Below are 20,497 nucleotides of genomic sequence, written 5' to 3' on the forward strand. Positions count from 1 at the left end.
AGTCTATGAGAAATCGCCACTGGTTCAGAGGAATTTACGTGTCGCGATGCAGGAGAATAACCAGGTCAGATTACCGTCTAAGGACCTGAGTGAAAACATTTATCCCTGATTGGCTGACAGTATCCATTTCCTCCTAATGGAAGCGCAGCAGCAGTTAGCGTTAGCCTGCATGATCCACTCTGCAGTCCCCCGGGAACAGAAACCATTAGCCTAAGGTTCCCACACTCACTATAACACACAGATCAATACGCTGAGAGGAGGACTTCCTTTCACGCACAAATGATCAATATTTAATCACAGCTTCATCCCTTCAGTGACCACAATATGTGAACACAATGTGACTTACAATAACATCAACTAAACTTCTTTAAAGTTTCTGTTAGATGTGTTCAGTATCTGACTGTTGCCTTCATGCACTTTTATCTGATTAAAGCTTAACTGACTAATGTGAACAGAATGAATATGAATGAAGTCAGACTTAAAGTCTAAACTAAACACAAATCCTTCATAAGCCACACCCCTTTTGTGACCATCCCAGAATTCTTTGCTTTACAACTTTAACATTAACCCTTTCATGCATACTGATCACTACAGTGGACAGTTGTTCTCTCGTATATTCATGGATTTTGTTGTTTTAGTTCTATATCAGCCAACACAGTGGACACTCACACTGCAAAAATCTAACTCTGACCAAGTGTATTTTTCTCATTTCTAATCCAAATATCTCATCACACTTAAAATAAGACATAATCACTTAAAGAGGAATTTTTCAGTGAGATATAGGAACCAGTGGCGATTTCTCATAGACTGCAGTGGAAGCCCGGCTTCCCCTAAAATTACGAAAATTAAATGGTTAAATATGTTCGGTTGTGTTGACATTTTATTGACTACAAATGTGTTAGAACACGTTCATCTCGAAGATGAGTTCGTTCAGAATCAGCTTTATCACAAATCAACAAACGCGATGTTGTTCACTTCTCCTCCATTCCCGTTGCGCTGTTTTCTCCTCCATCTCTGCTCAGTGCATTTGTCCGTAGACGCCGGCGTCTCTGGGCTTCAATGGGACTGAGTGGAACAGTTTTTTTCATTGCCTCAAAACTGGACGGTAATTGGATAAATGCCACGATGTTGTCCCGCCCCCGGATGCCGGGCGTCTCTGGGGGTGAACGGTGCTGTGGGCGGAGCTCGGCTGGGCTGGATGCCAGAATCCCACGTGCTGATTGGAGGATCAGTCGAAAGGCTGAATCCCGTTTGATTGACAGCTGTTTTGAGCTCTACTCCTTCACTGACACAGTTCAGTTCAATACCCTCACACATTCTGCTGTGAAATCAGAGAAACCACTACGAAATTACTCGTTCATTTCTTGCACTGTAAATAAAACACTCATTGGACTTCCTTGTTTCAATTTAACATAATTTCAGCGTTTTCTTGTTTCAGTTCCATAATTTAATCATTTCTTGTTCGAGTTTAATATCGTTTTGTAGATAGTTAAATCAATCAAACTGTCGGCTAGGCCAGAGTGAAAGGAGCATCTGTAGTTTAAAAAGGCTGAAGACTTACACCCACAACACACTGGGCCAAAGCCGTCTGAGCAGCCCAGCTCTGCTGGACATTGAGAGGACACTGGTCCAGTCCCTGGAAAAGACGCCTACTTGGTACTGAGCATTTTCTTAAAAAGGAACGGAGGGCTGAATTTATGTTTAAATAACTTGACAATTTTTTTTGATGTAAGCCGACAATGAGTTTCCGCTGTCTGAAGGACGAGCAGCCGCCATTGATAGGAACTTATTTTTTTATCTCTGCCAGGAGATATTGTGATCGTTTTGCTTTGTGTGTTTGCGTGCATGTTTGTTTGTTTGTTAGCAAGATAACTCAAAAAGTTATGGACAGATTTTCATGGAATTTTCAGGAAATGTTGATACTGGCACAAGGAAGAAATGATTAAATTTTGGTGGTGATCGGGGGTGGGGGGGCAGGGGGGGCCCACTGATCTGCCTTGGTGGAGGTCTGCGCTCTCCGAGTGCTTTTCTTGTTAGACAATAGATCTGCAAAATCTTATTTCAAGAAATCTTACCAAGATAATTTTCACTTCATCCATTTGCAGATTTTTTTTTTGCTTGATGTTACGCCCTGGCTCAATGGGTGCAACATAAGGGAAGAAAAAATCCTTACCATAAAATATATGATTTATTAATACAAAAAGTTTTTGGGAAAAAATAACAGAACAAAAGGGGAGAAGTGCTGGTGAGCAGCAGTGCTGCTGGTCTGGCTGCCAGGGTGGCGAGAGAGAGAATGAGGGTGTGGCCAAGGTGGACCTTTAAAGGCTCCGAATCAAGGGCAGGCTGGAAACCCTGGAACTGGAGTGAGAGTCAGGACGGCTCAATACATAACACTTGAATCAAACAAAAAAATGTTCCTCTATAGGTGATTCTGTCTTATTTTAAGTGTGATGAGATATTTGGACTAGAAATGAGAAAAATACACTTGGTAAGATGTAGATTTTTGCAGTGCATGCACCATCCCATACACTGCAGTTCATACTGTTACTGTAACTTTACTGCTCTTGATAAACCTGATCTGCACTAACATGTTCGAGTGGAAATCAATTGTTTGTTATTGTTTTTAAACTGTAATTAACAGGTTTTTGTGTTTGGTTTTTTTTTGCATATTATCTCCATGAAGTGAGTAATGATTAGTATTAGTGTATGTTAAAATGTGAGAAAACATCAGATTAGCTGCATTAAAAATGTTTTTATTTCATAGTTTTCACACAGTTCATCAGTAAATACGTTTCTTTGCTTCAAAAATTAAATGCATGGTGTCCAGCTGAATGGACATTTTTGTAACTCCATGAAAAATGGGTTCATAAAAACTATTTCAATTGCATTGTTTTTTTAATGCCTCGAGGAATAAAAACACTCATGAATAAAAATCTTGATTAAGGCATGAAAGGGTTAAAAACTTTAAGAACTAGAAGCACTCAGAGAGCGCAGACCTCCGCCAAAGCAGATCAGTGCTTCCCCCCCATGTCCGTCTGTCCGTCTGTCTGTCTGTCTGTCTGTCTGTCTGTCTGTCCTTGGTGGAAGTCTGCGCTCTCTTTTCTAGAAAAGCACTTGTAGAGCACAGACCTCTGTCAGTGCCCCCCCACCCCACCCCTGATCACCACCAAAATTTAATCATTTGTTCCTTGTGCCAGTATCAACATTTCCTGAAAATTTCTTCCAAATCCATCCATAACTTTTTGAGTTATCTTGCACACAGACAGACAGACAAACAAACAGAGAGACAGACAAACGAACACTGACAAAAACATAACCTCTTTGGCGGAGGTAATAAAAAGACTGAAGTCAAAACTCCACCAATACTTGCAGAAACTAAACCAGAAATAACTAATCCTTCAAAACCTATATTAATCAAACCTAAATGAACCAAATATAAAAAATTTGAAATCATTCATAATGAACTAATCCAGACTTTACTAATCTGTGGTACTGTTGGTCATCTCTGATTGGCTGCAGGATGTTGTCGTCGTCACCAACCACTGCCCTCCCCACCTCCTCAGCCCCTCCCCCAACCGGTCAGGCAGTAAACTCTGACCCGCGGCAGGTTACCATGGAGACCTACTGGAGGGAAGTACAGAGTATCGAAGAGGAGCGGGATGGGGAGGAAGCGGAGGATGAAGAGGAAGAAGAAGAGGAGAGGAAGAGTATGGACGGTGAGGTGGACTTTCCTCTTGTCTGAGTTTACCTACAGAGTGGGACCTCATGTTCTTCAGCCCTGTCTCTGTGTTTATCTGCAGAGGTAGAGCTGGAGGAGGTGTGGCTGACGGAGGCGGGGCTTTCCTCCCTGGTGACGGGCTCATCGTCACTGGAGCAGGAGGTTCTGCCATCAGCCGAGGCGCTGCTGTCCACCCTGACACAGCAACAGGTCGCCACGGTGAAGAGGAGGCTGGACAACTACAATGAGACGCTGAAGAAGACAAACAGGCAGCCAATCAGAGACGTGCGGGACATCTTCACTGAGGTTCATTCCTTTAGATGGCATAGGCCCCGCCCCTTCCACTCAGACATTATTTGAAATACAAACATTTCATTGGACAGTTTTATAAGTGACACACATTCACTGTCATCATTTTGAGATTATGTCATGTCATTACATTTACGTCCATCCATAGTTGGACCGGTTTTCATCTTCTAGATCTTCTATTGATGATGGCGCGGTGGGCACTGGACAGGCCGGAACCACATAGATCATCCATGTGGTTTGGGTCTGGACTCTGGGGTCCAATTCAGACCCGGACCAATTCCATGTGGTTCGGGTCTGGATTCTATAGGGTGGGGAAGCAAAATGTACAATATTTTGAGGCAGGGATTGAAAGACAGTGTATGACCAGTTAGTTTATTGAAAGTCATGAGAATTTATTTGCCACAAGAAAATGTCCATAATAGAAAATGTTTTTATTCTATGTGTCCTCCTTCTTTCTCAATAACTGCCTTCACACGCTTCCTGAAACTTGCGCAAGTGTTCCTCAAATATTGGGGTGACAACTTCTCCCATTCTTCTTTAATAGTATCTTCCAGACTTTCTGGTAATAGTTTTGCTCATAGTCATTCTCTTCTTTCCATTATAAACAGTCTTTATGGACACTCCAACTATTTTTGAAATCTCCTTTGGTGTGACGAGTGCATTCAGCAAATCACACACTCTTTGACGTTTGCTTTCCTGATTACTCATATGGGCAAAAGTTTGTGAAAAGGTATGGATAATAGTGTTAGGTATGATTATGACATCAATATATGTTTGGTTTCAAAACAATTGACATAATGTCTGCTGAGAAAAAACAACTAAATGTTCATTGTACATTTTGCTTCCCCACCCTGTAGTGTCCAATCTAGGACTCCTGAACCACACTTTGACAACCTGGTCCCGCTGAATCCTGGTTTTTCATCCTGGAGTATGAAGGAAAACACCCCACTGAGGTTCAGACTTGCTCATTCTGTCTGTCTGTCTTTCTGCCTGTCTGTCTGTTTTTATGTATTCTACAGACTGATGACGAGTCAGCAGACAGATGCCCCTCCCCCTCCTCTCAAAGTGCTGAGTCATTACCAAGTCGATACCACATTACGACAAAGACCATAAGAAGGAGTACACAAAAAGGTACCTGTCTGTCTGTCTGTCTGAATACCTGTCTGTCAGTCTATCTGATGACCTGTCTGTCTGTCTGATTACCTTTCTATCTATCTTCTAATCAGTCTCTTTGTCTGTCTGATGACCTACCTGTCTGTATGTATAACTGACAGTCTGTCTGATGACCCTTCCGTCTGTCTGTCTGATGACCTGTCTGTCTGCAGTGCGAGCAACTCTTCCCACTTTCATCTTAGAGGATCAGGTTCCTGAACACCAGTCTCCACCCACAGATGCACACTGTCCAGTAGAAACACACTCTCCATCTGTAAGTTGCTTCAGACGAGCTGATTGGCTGCTGCGGGACTCTCCATACTCAGAGGGAGTGGCTGAACACAAAAAGGGCGGGAGCTGTTGGGACTGCCATCATTTCCATGGAGACGACAACAGTGACCTGCCAGTGAGACTGACTCCTGACATTTATTGAATATTTTGTGTTGATTTGATTTAATTGGCTGTGATGTTGTAACGTTTCAATTTTTTGTTCCAGAATGGTCTTTGTGTGTCATCATAGTAGTCTGTCTGATCCGAGGTCATGTCCTGCCTGTTACTGAGGCATGCTGGGAGATGTAGTACTCCAGTGATTGCATGTGTGTGTGTCTTTTTGTGCGTAGTTTGGACCTGTCTCCCAGTGTCTCACTTCATTGGATGACCTGTCGTCAGCTGACCTGACCCGGATCGGCTTCATCTCTCACATCGAACTCTCCACCTTCCTGCTCACGCTGGGTTTTCAGACCAAACGCACCCGACCCCCGCGATGCAGGACTCGAGGTGTGTTTCATTTACACTGCAACCCTTTTCATGTTTTATGTCAACTTTGTCTATGTTTAGTTGTATCTCTCACATCATTTTTATTTAGTTTTGTTTTTTGCTCTTTTCTGTCTTTTACTCTTCTTGTCTTTTTGTCTTTGTTTTTGTCCATCAGACAGTGGTGTGTTTGGTGTTCCTCTGAAGACGCTGCTGGAGAATGACAGGAAGAAGTTTCCAGGGGTCAAAGTTCCCATCGTCTTCCAGAAGGTGAATAATCTGTCACAGGCTAGAAAAGTATGGAGTCTGGTTTTGTTTTTTTCTACATCTCAGTAAGTACAAAAAGAAACAGAAAGCACTACATTAAAATACAAGTCTTTCTTTTTTTTTTTTTTTTAGGATAACAGGGATTTGAGTCTGTGTAACCCAGTGTTTTTCAACCTTGGGGTCGGGACCCATGTGGGGTCACCTGAAATTCCCATTAATTGGTTGAAAAATAAATAAATAAATAAATAAATAAAACCTACTTACTAATAAAAATATATGGTGATTTCAGAGAGATAATCACAATCCATAAAAGACATGACAAACTCTGAAGCTGAAACTCAAGCACTGTGGTTCTGTTTATCTTTCAAATGTTCACTGTGGTCAGTTTCAGATGCTGCAGCTCTTTAATAATTCATAGTTTCGGTTCTTGTTTGTTCAGTATTAATTTGCAGCCTTCTAAATCCAAGCTGGACTGACTGTACATATCCTGACCAAGGAAAATAAAATTCTCACTTTGTGCAGTAATCTACACCTGGCTTTTCGGCCTCCGTCCATAATAATATACATTATATAGACTAAAAATCGTCTAAAATTAACATTTATTTGCAACATAGTGTAGCAAACTATTACATAATCAAAAACAAATTAATTTTAGCAAAAAAAGAAAAAGTCTCCGTTTTGAATGTCCGGGGTCAACGGAAATTTGTGACGTTAAAATGGGGTCATGAGCCAAAAAAAGGTTGGGAACCACTGATTTAACCCAACCTGTGGTCTTTTCCTGAACTGAACAAAAAGTTTTTGGGTATGTCAAATGTCTGAACTGTGCTCTCAGTTTCAACAGTAGTTGTGGATGTCAGATAGAGCTAGCCTCTGATGAGAAGAAGAACTGTACATTCCTGTGGTTAGCTGTTAGCATGAGATTATACTTTTCTTTTTTTCTTTTGTTCAGACAGTGTATAGTTTTTAGATTTTACCTGCTTGACAGTTTCGACCATGACTCCAGTCCTCATCCGACTTGCTACTGACGTGTCATTTATCATGCACACATCACGTTGGATGATGCTTCTGAGGAAAACTGTTGTCACAGTCGAAACTGTCGAGCAGGTAACATCTAAAACCTTTACCTTGTCTGAACAAAAGAAAAAAGAAAAGTATAATTACATTAACAGACGACAAAATGAACGTCATTAACCTTTGTCAGCATGAGGCTAACTGATCAAATTAGATGTGAACAGCTGCTGTAACAAAACAAGGACATCAGGTTTTTATCTGTTTAATGGAGCCGAGTGTTTTATGTCTATCTCTCATCTGAAATATTAGTCACCCAGAGATCTACTATCTGACCACCTGAACGTACAGGAGGCTTTTTTAGCTTACCGGCCAACAGGCCGTAAGCTACTGTCATCATGCGGCGTCCGTCAGCAGCGGCGTCTGTTGTCTGTCGTCGTCGTCTGTCGTAGTCTGTCATCCGTTACAAAAATTTCAATCGTCTTCTTCTCCAAAACTACAATTCCAACTGACTTCAAACTTGGTATACAGCTTCTTTATGATGAGGTCAACACAAGGTATTGAAATTATTTCGATCTGGATCTGATTCTGGATTTGGTGCGACTTTGAAAAATTTCCCCATTATAAGAGATAGGAAGTGGATGGATGCAATAACTCAGTAAATATAAATGATATCCAGTGTAAATGTCTCCAGTCCAGCCCTGATGGGGAGATGACCAAAACATAATGTCCACATGCTGATCAGGATCTTCTTCTGGATCCGGGAACTTACGGAAAATTTAACATTGGCTCTTATGGGGAAAACATTTTAATCATCTTCTCCCAAACTCCAGTTCTGATTGACTTCAAACTTGGTAAACAGCTTCTGTATGATGATGTCAACACAAGGTACTGAAATTATTTCGATGCGGATCTGATTCTGGATTTGGTGCAACTTTGAAAAATGTTCCCGTTATTAGAGATAGGAAGTGGATTGAATCAGTAAGAATCAATGATATCAAGTTGGAATTTGAATTTTTTACAGATCTGATTAGAATATGATCAAAACATGGGCTATTTCTGTAATAGAATAAATACACAGAACTGGGTGAGAATAAATGGCAGCTGGATACATTTCCCAAAGCTTTTAATTTGGCCGGTAAGCTACAGGGCCATTGGTCCGATTTTTACACACATGGACATAGTACTTGGAGTGTATCTTATAGTTTGGTGCAATCACTTACGCCAACATTTTTATTGAGAACACAGTGACAGCATGAACAACACATTAATGAGTTTAGAAACTATTGTGGTAAAATAAAATTTGTACATATGCAAATCTTGTTTTCTTTTTTTTTTCTGCTTTATTAGTGTATTCTGTTTATATAATTTATTGCTTTTATCTCTTCACACTTTTCTTCTTTTTATTTTCTTTTTTGCTAGTATTTTTTCAAGAGTGTTTTTGTATGCAACTGAGCTATTGTGACCAAGTAATTTCCCTTGTGGATCAATAAATTTTGTTTAAGTCTAAGTCTAAAAGTCACCAACTGGCTTAGTCAGTTCATGGTTTGGTGAAGATCTGGACAACAGAAATCAGTTTTCCATCAACATGAACACAATACACGTTAAATAATAGTTGTCCCTACAATGCAACATATTAACAATGAATGACAAGTAGAAATGTGCAGAAAAATCTCCAGAGTAAGTTTTCACGAGGTTCCAGAAGCAAAAGCCTCTTGTATTAACCCTAAATCAGTGCTTTTGATTAATGAATTACTTCAGTTAATTTTTTTTGTATGATTATTTCTTTATCTTCAGTATTTTCTCATTATATTCAGATGTGACTCCTTTGTAAACACAGATACGTGCATCAGCTGTCCGTTTATTATTCATTGCTTGTCGTCATAGCCGTGGGAACCCATTTCAAATGGGGGGTGCTGTAAAGATCATGCCAACAGTGATGCAAAATCAATCAGCTTTTCAATTGATGAAAATACATTGTTTGACTCTTAATGCGATATTTCTTGTGTAAGATAAATAAAAAAAACACAGGCTACACAAAATATAAGTCAAATGAGTGACTGACTGAGCACTGACTCATTCATAGAAAAGCCAGATTTACACAATACTGCAGCAAGTACCAACAACTGTTCACTCGCAAAGTAGACAATAATCCGAAGCACAGGCTAACACACACCTGGCAGCTGTGTAGGCTACTGGCTGCAGAAAGCAAGATTTATAATATAGACTACTTTAAGAGCGTGGACTACTGATAAATAATATTCAAGGAAAATAACAGACATACGTTTTTTTCAAACTGAGGTGATGATAAGTAGACCTAGGCCTGTTTATGCCCAGTCTGAGTGTGATTTGATGTTGGACGGGAAATGAATTGGTTCCTCTCTCATTAAAAGTCCTTCGCTGATTGACAACAGAAACACTAGGTTGTTCTTTTGTGTGATGAACACAGTGATCAAATTAGACGCTGACGGTGTTACCCCCAACAGGTGAGAAGAGTGTGAGTGGGGCTGTCCATGGTGCTGAAAGGGTTACTGTTGGTCAAATTTTATTATGCTCTAAATAACGGTGTTTTTCCACAATTTACAGTTTATATGCATGTTTTTTTCATTTGGTCAAAAGGAGGCTCTTCACATACTACTTGCTTACTGTCATTTATTTTCATAAACTTTTCAGAAGCATTTCCACCTTTATGTTTTTCACAAATTGCACTCTGGGTTTACTGTTGTACTAGGTGCACGTACTTTAAGTTGATGCTCCAAATGTGTTTTCGCGATCTGAGGAAACACTGATGAATGTTTTCACCATCTCTTTTATGTCCAGCTATTCCACAATGTCTGCTTGCATGTGCATCAGTGGGAGGTGCGTCAGTCTCTTCTGGGTCATGCCCACTTAACCCAGGAAATCTTAAATCTACAATGACAAACCTTGGCCTAAATTAAAACTGATATTAGAATACTAACCAACATACAATAATCAGATCAAAGCTCTTTATTGATTCATCAGTGGCTTTATTTAATAATTAGATTTATACATTTGGAATGTTTTGTCCTGTGATTCAGAGGGGGGTGCTGCAGCACCCTGCACATCCCAACTTCCCACAGCCTTGCTTGTCGTTGTGTAATTTAATGACATGATGATCTTCCATGGTTGTGTTATGTGACTGTGTGTCTGTGTGTAGTTGTTGTGTGTTTTAGAGCAGACCGGTTTACAGACTGAAGGGATTCTCAGAGTACCAGGATCAGCTGCCAGACTAAAGGTACAGTTCACACTTTACACCGATTAGATCCAACAGTTCAACCTCCACATGGCTCACACACCCTTACTAACCATGGTCTTAACCAGTTCATTAGTCAAGTAGAGTACACACAGCTCCACAAGTTGGTTTTGGACTAGTTGTTCTTATCTTCCTTTGTCATAAGTGAGCACACAGTAAAAATTGCGCAGGTTATAAGTTGAACACATTACTCAGATACCAACGCCTGCAGTACTGCACCTATAGGTGACACTAGAGCAAAGTTAATGTTTGTCATTTATGTCAAAAATGGTCTTGAGTCAAAAATTGTCTACATTGACCTTACTCTTTGTTCCAATGTTCCATTCATCTTTTATACACAACCTGAAAAACAGTCCTTCTGGGACTTTTTAAGTGCATTCAATACAATGCATCCCTTTATACCCAGAGACAAGCTCAAAGCGATGGCTGTAGTTCCCTCCTTTGTTTCCTGGCTCACAGACCACCTGACAGGAAGACCACAGTTCATCAGACTGTGAACTGTGTATCTGGGACAGTAATGAGCAGTGCTGGGGTTCCACAGGGGTCTGTCTTGGCTCCCTTCCTGTTTACATTGTACACAGTGGACTATAAGTACAGCTCTGAGTCCTGCCACAGCCAAAAATATTCTGATGACATTTGTTAAAGTTTTGTGTGTCAGACATGGACAGGAAGGGGAGGACAGGGACCTGGGGTCAAAAAAACCTCCTACTGAACACCTCAAAGACCAAAGACATGTTGATGTAATTCAGAACTTCCAAAGCCCTCTTCAGCCACTCCACATATGTTGGTTGACATTGAGGCAGAGCTGATGGACAAATATCTTGATGTGCATCTTGACAACAAAACAGACTGGTTCCTGAATACAGATTTAGTCTACAAAGGGACAGAGTCTATTTGACATCAAGGGGTTTAGGCCTTTTGACGTCTGTCCTCAGATGCTGCTCGTGTTCTACCAGTCAGTTGTATCCATCAGTCAATCAGATTTATCTATATAGCTTCACATCAGAACAAATGGTTTCTCATCACACTTTACATTTAGAGCTGGTCTAAACCAGACTTTTAAGCCAATTTACAGAAACCCAACAGAATTCTCCAGGAGCAAACACTTGGTGACAGTAGTGAGGAAAAACTTCCTTGTAACAGGCAGAAACATCGAGCAGACCTCGGCTCTTGGAGGATGGTCATCTGCCTTGACCAGTTGGGGTTAAAGAGAGAGGGTAAAGGAAGAAAAAGAGAGAGCGATGGGGGGGACACACATGGATGCACAGCAAAGTGCACTACAACTGTTAAAAACTAAAACAGCCAGTGATGGTATAATTACCAATAGCTAGAGGAAATATCCAGAACTGTTGATACTGCAACTGCAAATACAGGTATTAACAGTGGATGTACTACTACTGCAGCTGTTAGTACAACCAGTGCTCTATTCTATGCTGCCATCTTCTGGGGAGGAAACATCAGGCAGAATGTTATGAAAAAACAAACTGGAGAAAAGCCTGGTTCAGTTTGTGGAGGGAAGCTGGTCTCACTGAAGACAGAGGAGTACATCAGGGAAAATCCATATCATCTTCTACATCTCACCCTGACAAATCAGAAGAGCATTTGCAGTGAATGATGAATATCATTAAGATGAAGGACTAAGAGTTTTAGAATAATAATGATAATAATAAATTGTTTTAGAAGATCCTGCATGTCCATCTGAGTCTACAACACCCCAGTCTGAGGATTCATGGACTGATTACCTTTTTCTCAATAGTTTTCTTTTTCTTTTTATTGGGTTGATTGAAAAAGTAAATTTCCATCTGGAAATAAATGAAGCCCACCTGTTTCTGTACCTGAATATACTGAATGATCTGGTCTGAACGTCTGTGGATTTTTCTTTGCAGATGACACTGCCATATTCAAAGGTGATTTCACAGACATTTCAGTTCTCAGTTCAGAGATATTGGTTGAATTCATGAACTTGATGTGCACTGTGCAAAACAACAATGCAAAAGTTCAACGCCCTACTTCACCTGCCTCATGTATAAAGCGTGCGTACGCACAAAAACCTGGTGTACACCCTTTTCCACGCTCACATTCAGATGTATAAAGAGTGAAATGACCGTGGAAATGTGTGCTCCTTCACGCCAACTCCATAGCTGGCGTACGCACGTTTCTAGTGTTTTGGAACCATTGGCGACACTTAGAGGTGACACTGAGAAACTGTTAATAATGTGAAAAAGGTCATTCCTCCGATTGATGGACACATCGGAGATACACAGGAGAACAGTGAAAACACCGACACGTCATCCTACTGTCAGAGCAGCACATCCACCACCAGAACCAGAACCAGAACCAACCAGACCCTGGACCCATCAATGCCAATCCTGCCCAGGAGGACATTCAGCAACAACCATATAAAGAGACAAGGACACAAAATTCATTGGTTGATAAATATAGTGTTCATGTCTGTGAGAACATTTAGTAGTCGGTCCAGTTGCTCATTGACTCCGCCGATTGTCCTCACGATGTCCTCTTGTGACTCGGGTCAGTACAGACCCATGTCGGTCAGACGGGCATCAGCAGCTGGCTGTAGGACCGGAGGACCAGCTAACGCTGGGGAGTCAACAGAAGCCTCTGTGACAGGAGGATGATACTGGGTCTGACAGTCTGCTGTCTCATTGTTGGAAAATAATAATTTGAGTGATTAAACATGAGTCAAAGTCTTTGATTTCCTCTTTGATTTCCTGACATGATCACACATGAACCTTTATCTAGTTTGGCTGTGATCAGGCTGTTGTATGACCCGTAGAATGAACTAATGTGTGAGATACACAAATACTAAATATATATTTATCTTGGGGGTGATCCGCATCAGCCCTGTAAGAAAAGTGTCACAATATCGGGGACTCTTTCCTCAAACAGTCTCAGTTCGTCTCTTTTCTCCTTCCGCCTGTTTCGGCCTCCGCTTCGCGTCCACCTTGACGTCAACATCTGATCCTGCAGACAGGGGAATCCCAGAGGGAATCCCACCAGCAGACCCCGTTTATACTGATTTGCATATTTAAATGTGGGCGTGGAGAGGGAGGAGTCAGGTACTCCAACATATGCGCTCAATTCCACGCTGATTGGGATGAATAAAGGAAGTGTACTTGGATTCGGGCATATGCACAATTTTATACATCTGGATTTTTTTGTGCGCTCGGACTTTTCTGGATTTGGGCGTACACCAGGTTTCAGTATGAAATCCACGCAAGTCTGTATACATGAGGCCCCAGGTCTTTATACTGAATCATGTTCATCAATTACATACAAACAGGTTTAACCTGAGTGTCAACGCTGTTTGGACTTGGTTTGTTCCACATACTGTACAGTGTCTGTTTACCTGTCGGTAGCACCTGCGTAAAGAACTGGATCGGTGTTCTGGCTCTGGGTTCGACTGGTCTGAGGTCAGACAGGTGGATGCTGCAGGTCTGCTGAAACTCTTCATCAGGGAACTGCCCACAGCTCTACTGACACACACACACCTGAACACCTACCGCACACTGCTGGGTAAGTTAATATACACACCTGCACAAATTCAATCCAGTCCAATCCAATTTTATTTATATAGTGTCACATATCAAAGTTACCTCATGACATTTTACATATAGAGCTGGTCCAAACCAGACTCTTAAGCCAATTTCCACAAACCCAACAGAATCCTCCAGGAGCAAACACAAGGTGACATTGGTGAGGAAAAAGTTCCTTTTAACAGGCAGAAACCTCGAGCAGACCCCAAGTCCTGGAGGATGGCCATCTGCCTTGACCAGTTGGGGTTAAAGAGAGAGGGTAAAGATGGAAGAGATTTTATGTGTGTGTGTGTGGGGGGGGGGGGGGGGGGGGGGGGGGGGCACAGCAAACTGCACTACAACTGTGAAACATAACGTGCCTGGACTTGAACACCCCTGGCCTTCAGTCCACGCCAGGGTTTCCTTATCATTGATTATCTGCTGCCCCACCCCTCCCTGGTTGACAACTACTGGTGCCTGACAAAGTTTTTCCACATACAGGCTGTATTGATCTTCCGTTCGTTCCAAAAAAATCACGTATGAGTTGTATTCTGACGCGAATGACTAGACTTTAATCCGTTCCAAAAATTTATTAAAACAGAAAAGGCTAATTTACATCATGTCAGACGGTAGAAAAAAAACTATATACTCTCAAGCTCTGTAAGCTCTCTTTTTCTTACTGCAGAGAGGTCAAAAGACGCACATACAGTGATGGTGCATTAAATTGCAACAAAGAAAATCAGAAATGTGCAACTTCACACAAATTTATAAACATTAATTCCTATTAGCCATTATGCTTTGGCTCTTACATACCTGGCCCCTAATGGTTAAACAGCAGGGTTAAACATTACAAAGCAAAATGAAGAGCCATCTACAGAATCGAATCAGTTGTAACACAAACAACATATTTCTCTATTGACACAAAATATGAAACAAAACAACAAACTATTTTTCTATTGTTATCAGTGTCCCTTTTTGTTTTTGTGTCACACCTTTCCTTTTGTGGTCCTCTTGATTTTACACTGCTTCTTGTAGCAGGCACAGTTTATGTATGGGTCTTTCCAATGTGCTGGTTTTGGTCTTCAACTTCACCCCACGTACTATACCATTGGAGTTTGGTAAGGTTTGTATTATCTTTTCCATAAGCCAAGTATTTCTTGGGGAGGTGTTATCAACCACGAGCACCACATCAAAGTACAAAGTTGTTCGCAACAAAGAAAATCAGAAATTTGCAACTTCACACAATAAATTTATAAACATTAATTCCTATTAGCCATTATGCTTTGGCTCTTACACAGGCGGACAGAGAGACAGACAGATGATGAACCAATGACAATACCCTGCGGTGAGGGCCGCAGGGTATTGTCACCAACTGGTGCTAATATAATTACCAATAGCTAGAACAAATGTCCATAACTGTTAATACTACTACTACAAATACAAGTATTAACAGAGGATATACTACTACTGTAACTGTTAGTACTAATAACAGAAACCACTTCCATGTATGTAACTATATAATAAACATTGCCAGAACTATATGGATAAATGAGTGATGATGATGAAGGCAGGAGAGAAGCAGGATCACAGCAGCAGGTCGAGAGGTGATCCAGGGAAAGCCTGTGAGGCAATAAAGCACAGAGACTCCAGGGAAGAAGTCAAGTCAGTAACATGTATTTGCTAGGGCGTAAATAGTGGAGAAGAGGAGGAGCAGAGGGGAGGTCAGACAGGAGAAGAGCTCAGTGTATCATGATGGGCCTCCCAACAGTCTAAGCCTATAGCAGCCTGATCCACCCTAATTATTAGATTCATCAATAAGGAAAGTTTTAAGTCCACTCTTAAATATAGAGAAGATGTCTGCTTCCCGAACTGAGGCAAGGAGGTGGTTCCACAATAGCTGAGCCTGGTCTGGATATAATAAATGCATGGATTAATTTTTCTGCATCATTCTGTGTTAAAATATGCTTGATTTTAGCAATATTACGCAGGTAAAATGCAGTTTAGTGTGCAAGTTAAATGATAAATCCTGATGGAAAATAATGCCTAGATTCCTTACAGTGGTTTTGGGCTCCAGGGTAACATCATTCATGGTGACCACTTCACTAGACACTGCATCCCTAACATTTTTAGGCCAATTACAATGACTTCATTTTTGTCTGAGTTTAATAGCAGAGAGTTGTTGGTCATCCAATGTTTTATCTTTTTATTGCACTCCTGTAGTTGAATTAGCTGACTGGTTTCATCAGGTTTAACAGATAAATATAACTGGGCATCATCAGTGTAACAATGAAAGTTGATCGAGTGTTTCCTTATTAAGTTGCCTAAAAGAAGCATGTATAAGATAAACAGTATTGGTCCAAGAGCCCTGAACACCTACCACTCACTGCTGGGTGTGTTAATACACACACCTGCACATGTACAACACACTGATATACACATTGTTGTGTGTCTACAGGTCTCTCCTCGTTGGTCCATCAGGTTCAGGCTCTGCAGTTGTTGACATTGCTGCTTCCAGAAGAACACAGAGACACACTGAGAGTACGTAAACATATCACAGATTTTCAACCATTAACCACCTATAACATTATTAATAACCAATGATATGCATGGAGGAGCAGAGAGGAGGTCAGACAGGAGGAGGACCAGAGGGCGGCTCAGAGTTTCATGACCAGTCTCCCAGCAATCTAAGCCTGTATCAGCAGAACTAAGAGCAGCTTGAGCCACCCTAACTATAAGCTTCATCAGAAATTACAGTTTTCTTCCTCCTCTTAAACCTACAGAGGGTGCCTGCTGGACCGAGGGAGGGAGGTGGTTCCACAATAGAGGAGCTTGATAGCTGTAGGCTGTAGCTCCCATCCTACTTTTGGAGATTCTACGAACCTCCAGTAATCTTACATCTTGACAGTGTAGTGCTCTAGATGGACTGTATGGAACCAAGAGCTCTTTCAGATACACTATATTGCCAGAAGTATTTGCTCACCTGCCTTGACTCGCATATGAATTTCAGGTCCATCCCATTCCTAATCTATGGGGTTCAATATGATGTCGGTCCACCCTTTGCAGCTATAACAGCTTCAACTCTTCTGGGAAGGCTGTCCACAAGGTTTAGGAGTGTGTTCATGGGAATTTTTGACCATTCTTCCAGAAGCGCATTTGTGAGGTCCCACACTGATGTTGGACAGAAGGCCTGGCTCTCAGTCTGCGCTCTAATTCATCCAAAGGTGTTCTATGGGGTTGAGGTCAGGACTGTGTGCAGGCCAGTCCAGTTCATCCACACCAGACTCTGTCATCCATGTCTTTATGGACCTTGCTTTGTGCACTGGTGCACAGTCGTGTTGGAAGAGGAAGGGGCCAGCTCCAAACTGTTCCCACAAAGTTGGGAGCGTGGAATTGTCCAAAATGTCTTGGTCTGCTGAAGCATTCCCAGTTCCTTTCACTGGAACTAAGGGGCCCAGCCCAGCTCCTGAAAAACAACCCCACACCATAATCCCTGTTAAGACTTCTGGGTGACATGACAAAGCAGTTAAGACTGAGTAAATGGGTTTAAAGAGAGAGATGACTTTGTTTGCTTTTTGTGTCTTATGTGTGAAGAGTACATTGTAATTATGAATTTCTATGTGTCTGTTTCTATTTAAAGGTTTATGACCTGTGATAAAATCCTGTGATAAACAAAAATAAATTAAACAAGAAAAGGATAAACACGAGTTGTAACATTATGTGCTGCCTGTCCAGCCTTTTCGGAGGGCTAAAATTTTGAAAAGTCCGAACAATCCCCCCCCACCAAACTTTACACTTGGCACAATGCGGTCCGACAAGTATCGTTCTCCTGACGACCGCCAAACCCAGACCCGTCCATCAGATTACCAGATGGAGAAGCACGATTGGTCACTCCAGAGAAGGCTCCTCCACTGCTCTAGAGTCCAGTGGCGGCGTGCTTTACACCACTGCATCCGGCACTTTGCATTGCACTTGGTGATGTATGGCTTGGATGCAGCTGCTCGGCCACAGAAACCCATTCCATGAAGCTCTCTGTGCACTGTTCTTGAGCTAATCTGAAGGCCACATGAAGTTTGGAGGTCTGTACCATTGACTCTGCAGAAAGTTAGCGACCTCTTCGCACTCTGCGCCTCAGCATCCGCTGACCCCGCTCCGTCAGTTTACGTGGCCTACCACTGTGTGGCTGAGTTGCTGTCGTTCCCAAACACTTCCACTTTCTTATAATACAGCTGACAGTTGACTGTGGAATATTTAGGAGCCAGGAAATTTCACGACTGGATTTGTTGCACAGGTGGCATCCTATCACAGTTCCACGCTGGAATTCACTGAGCTCCTGAGAGCGACCCATTTTGTCACAAATGTTTGTAAAAGCAGTCTGCATGCCTAGGTGCTTGATTTGATGACCTGTGGCCATGGAAGTGATTGGAACACCTGATTCTGATTATTTGGATGGGTGAGCCAATACTTTTGGCAATATAGTGTATGTAGGTACCTGGACATGAAGGCCTTTGTAAGTGAGGAGGAGTATTTTAAAGTCTATCCTGGCTTTTACAGGGAGCCAGTGCAGAGAAGCCAACACAGGACAAATATGGTAAGGCAGCAGCATTCAGGATTAACTGAAGGGTCTTTAACCTCCTCAGACCCAGCTATGGGTTTTCTGTCCACATTTGTGGACAAGAGTTTCACAACTTTTATACAAAAAAAAAGAAAAGAAAACTGTCCACCACAAAGGACATTCCATAAAAAAATTAAAAACTGCATCTGAAAAAACTGTTGCATCATGATGTTTCCAATATAGGCATGTATTTAATACAAACAAAAAAAGCTTGTACTTTGCTGACATTTCCTGAGCCTTAGGCGGTTAAAGACTTTTTGAGACAGCCTGAGAAAAGCCAATTACAATAATGTAGTCTGGATGTATGGATTAATTTTCTGCATCATTCTCTGTTAAAATATGTATGCATGGTTTTAACAATATTTCACAGATGGAAAAAGTTTAATGTGTGAGTTATATGACAAATCCTAATTGAAAATAATGCCTAGATTCCTCACGGTGGTTTTGGACTCCAGGGTAATGCCATACATGATGACCACTTCGCTGGACACTGCATCCCTAACATTTTTTGGGCCAAGCGCAATCACTTCAGTTTTATCTGAGTTTAGTTTAAGTTGTTGGACATCCAGTTCTTAATATCTTTAATGCACTCCTGTAGATTAGTTAGCTGATTGGCTTCATCAGGTTTAATGGATAAGTATAATTGGGTATCATCAGTGTAACAATGAAAATTGATGGAGTGTTTCCTTATTTAGTTAACTAAGGGAAACATATATAAGGTGAAGAGTACTGGTCCAAGAACCGAGCCCTGAGGAATTCCATGACTGTGGTGCACTGAGAAGAGTCATTATTGCCCTGCTCCCGAAGGGGAGGTAAGGGGTATTCTTATTGGTTTTGTTTGTTTCTTTGTTTGTTTATTAACACTTCAGCAGCAAAACTATTGGTTAAATTCATACCAAATTGGGTTTATAGATTGCCAGTGACCCAGAATAGATATGATTACAGTTTGGGAAAAGTAGGTCAAAGTGAATATTTTTTTATGAATTTTTAAAATCTTTTTTTTCCCATTTACTTATAATGGCCAAAATGTGTCCGTGCTGTCATGTCTTTGCTGACATCAGCACACACATAGACATGATGACATTAGCTGCATTGATGCCAAAATAAGCTACAATACATGCAAGGGGCGGGGTTTGTTGTGCCTGGCACCACTTGTTAACTTTAAACTGAAAAGGATCTGTTAGATATGATTTAAACCCCATTAATGCAGTTCCTTTAATACCAATTGATTGTTCCAATCATTGCAGGAGAATGTGATGGTCAACAGTGAATGCTGTACTAAGTTCTAATAAGACCAGTATAGAAAAAAATTCCTTGTCTGAAGCAGTTGTTGCGACCTAGAAATATTTGGAGTAAGTTCCATTTCATTCATCTGTGACATTTTCTGTGAATTTTTCTTGTTTTTGCTATTGTCAGATTGTTGGAATTCATCCTAGTTTATGATGTCATCAATGATGCACAAGGGGAAACCAAGAGAATAGTGGCTTTTACATTGAACATCTGCTCAACACTTTGCCGATATTTACTAAATATCAAAAAAACAGAAGTGCATAATACTGAACTGTGAGTAATGAAGTTGCCAGAAATAGGATGAAGTTGTGTCTCTTTAAGGGTGCAACATAATCTTGGTGTTTCCACCTGGTTGGAGTTTTTCACCTTGAAGAAAGACGAGTTACACGTGACTAGCCCTGCAACAGCTAACTGCTAACCGACGTCGTACTGCAGTATTCTGAACAAAGCAGTGGAGGTAGTTATCTATCATGTCCAAAGCACAACATATGTTGTCTGACTGGGAAAATGTTGTGAAGGAGATAGAAGAAAAGTTACTGACACTGCGGGCACCGGATTTGAATATCTGTGCGGCGCTCTGT

At 41.3% G+C, this 20,497-nt stretch overlaps 1 protein-coding gene across 11 annotated transcripts in view; it reads left to right on the forward strand.

The window, feature by feature from the left end:
- Window positions 1–20,497, forward strand: part of arhgap28 (Rho GTPase activating protein 28) — a 54,830-nt gene that overhangs the window by 25,681 nt on the left and 8,652 nt on the right. For 10 of the 11 annotated variants that reach the window (XM_030123258.1, XM_030123259.1, XM_030123257.1 and 7 more), the window contains 9 exons: window positions 3,520–3,716; window positions 3,801–4,024; window positions 5,047–5,158; window positions 5,353–5,585; window positions 5,800–5,956; window positions 6,111–6,202; window positions 10,386–10,463; window positions 13,859–14,015; window positions 16,470–16,552. In XM_030123258.1, the coding sequence (XP_029979118.1) occupies window positions 3,521–3,716; window positions 3,801–4,024; window positions 5,047–5,158; window positions 5,353–5,585; window positions 5,800–5,956; window positions 6,111–6,202; window positions 10,386–10,463; window positions 13,859–14,015; window positions 16,470–16,552 (1,332 nt within the window). In that variant the 5' untranslated portion in view covers window position 3,520. The remainder of the gene's footprint in view (window positions 1–3,519; window positions 3,717–3,800; window positions 4,025–5,046; window positions 5,159–5,352; window positions 5,586–5,799; window positions 5,957–6,110; window positions 6,203–10,385; window positions 10,464–13,858; window positions 14,016–16,469; window positions 16,553–20,497) is intronic. The other variant, XM_030123265.1, reaches the window with a different exon arrangement.

Source organism: Sphaeramia orbicularis, chromosome 20 (assembly GCF_902148855.1).
Source record: "Sphaeramia orbicularis chromosome 20, fSphaOr1.1, whole genome shotgun sequence".
Classification (NCBI taxonomy): domain Eukaryota; kingdom Metazoa; phylum Chordata; class Actinopteri; order Kurtiformes; family Apogonidae; genus Sphaeramia; species Sphaeramia orbicularis.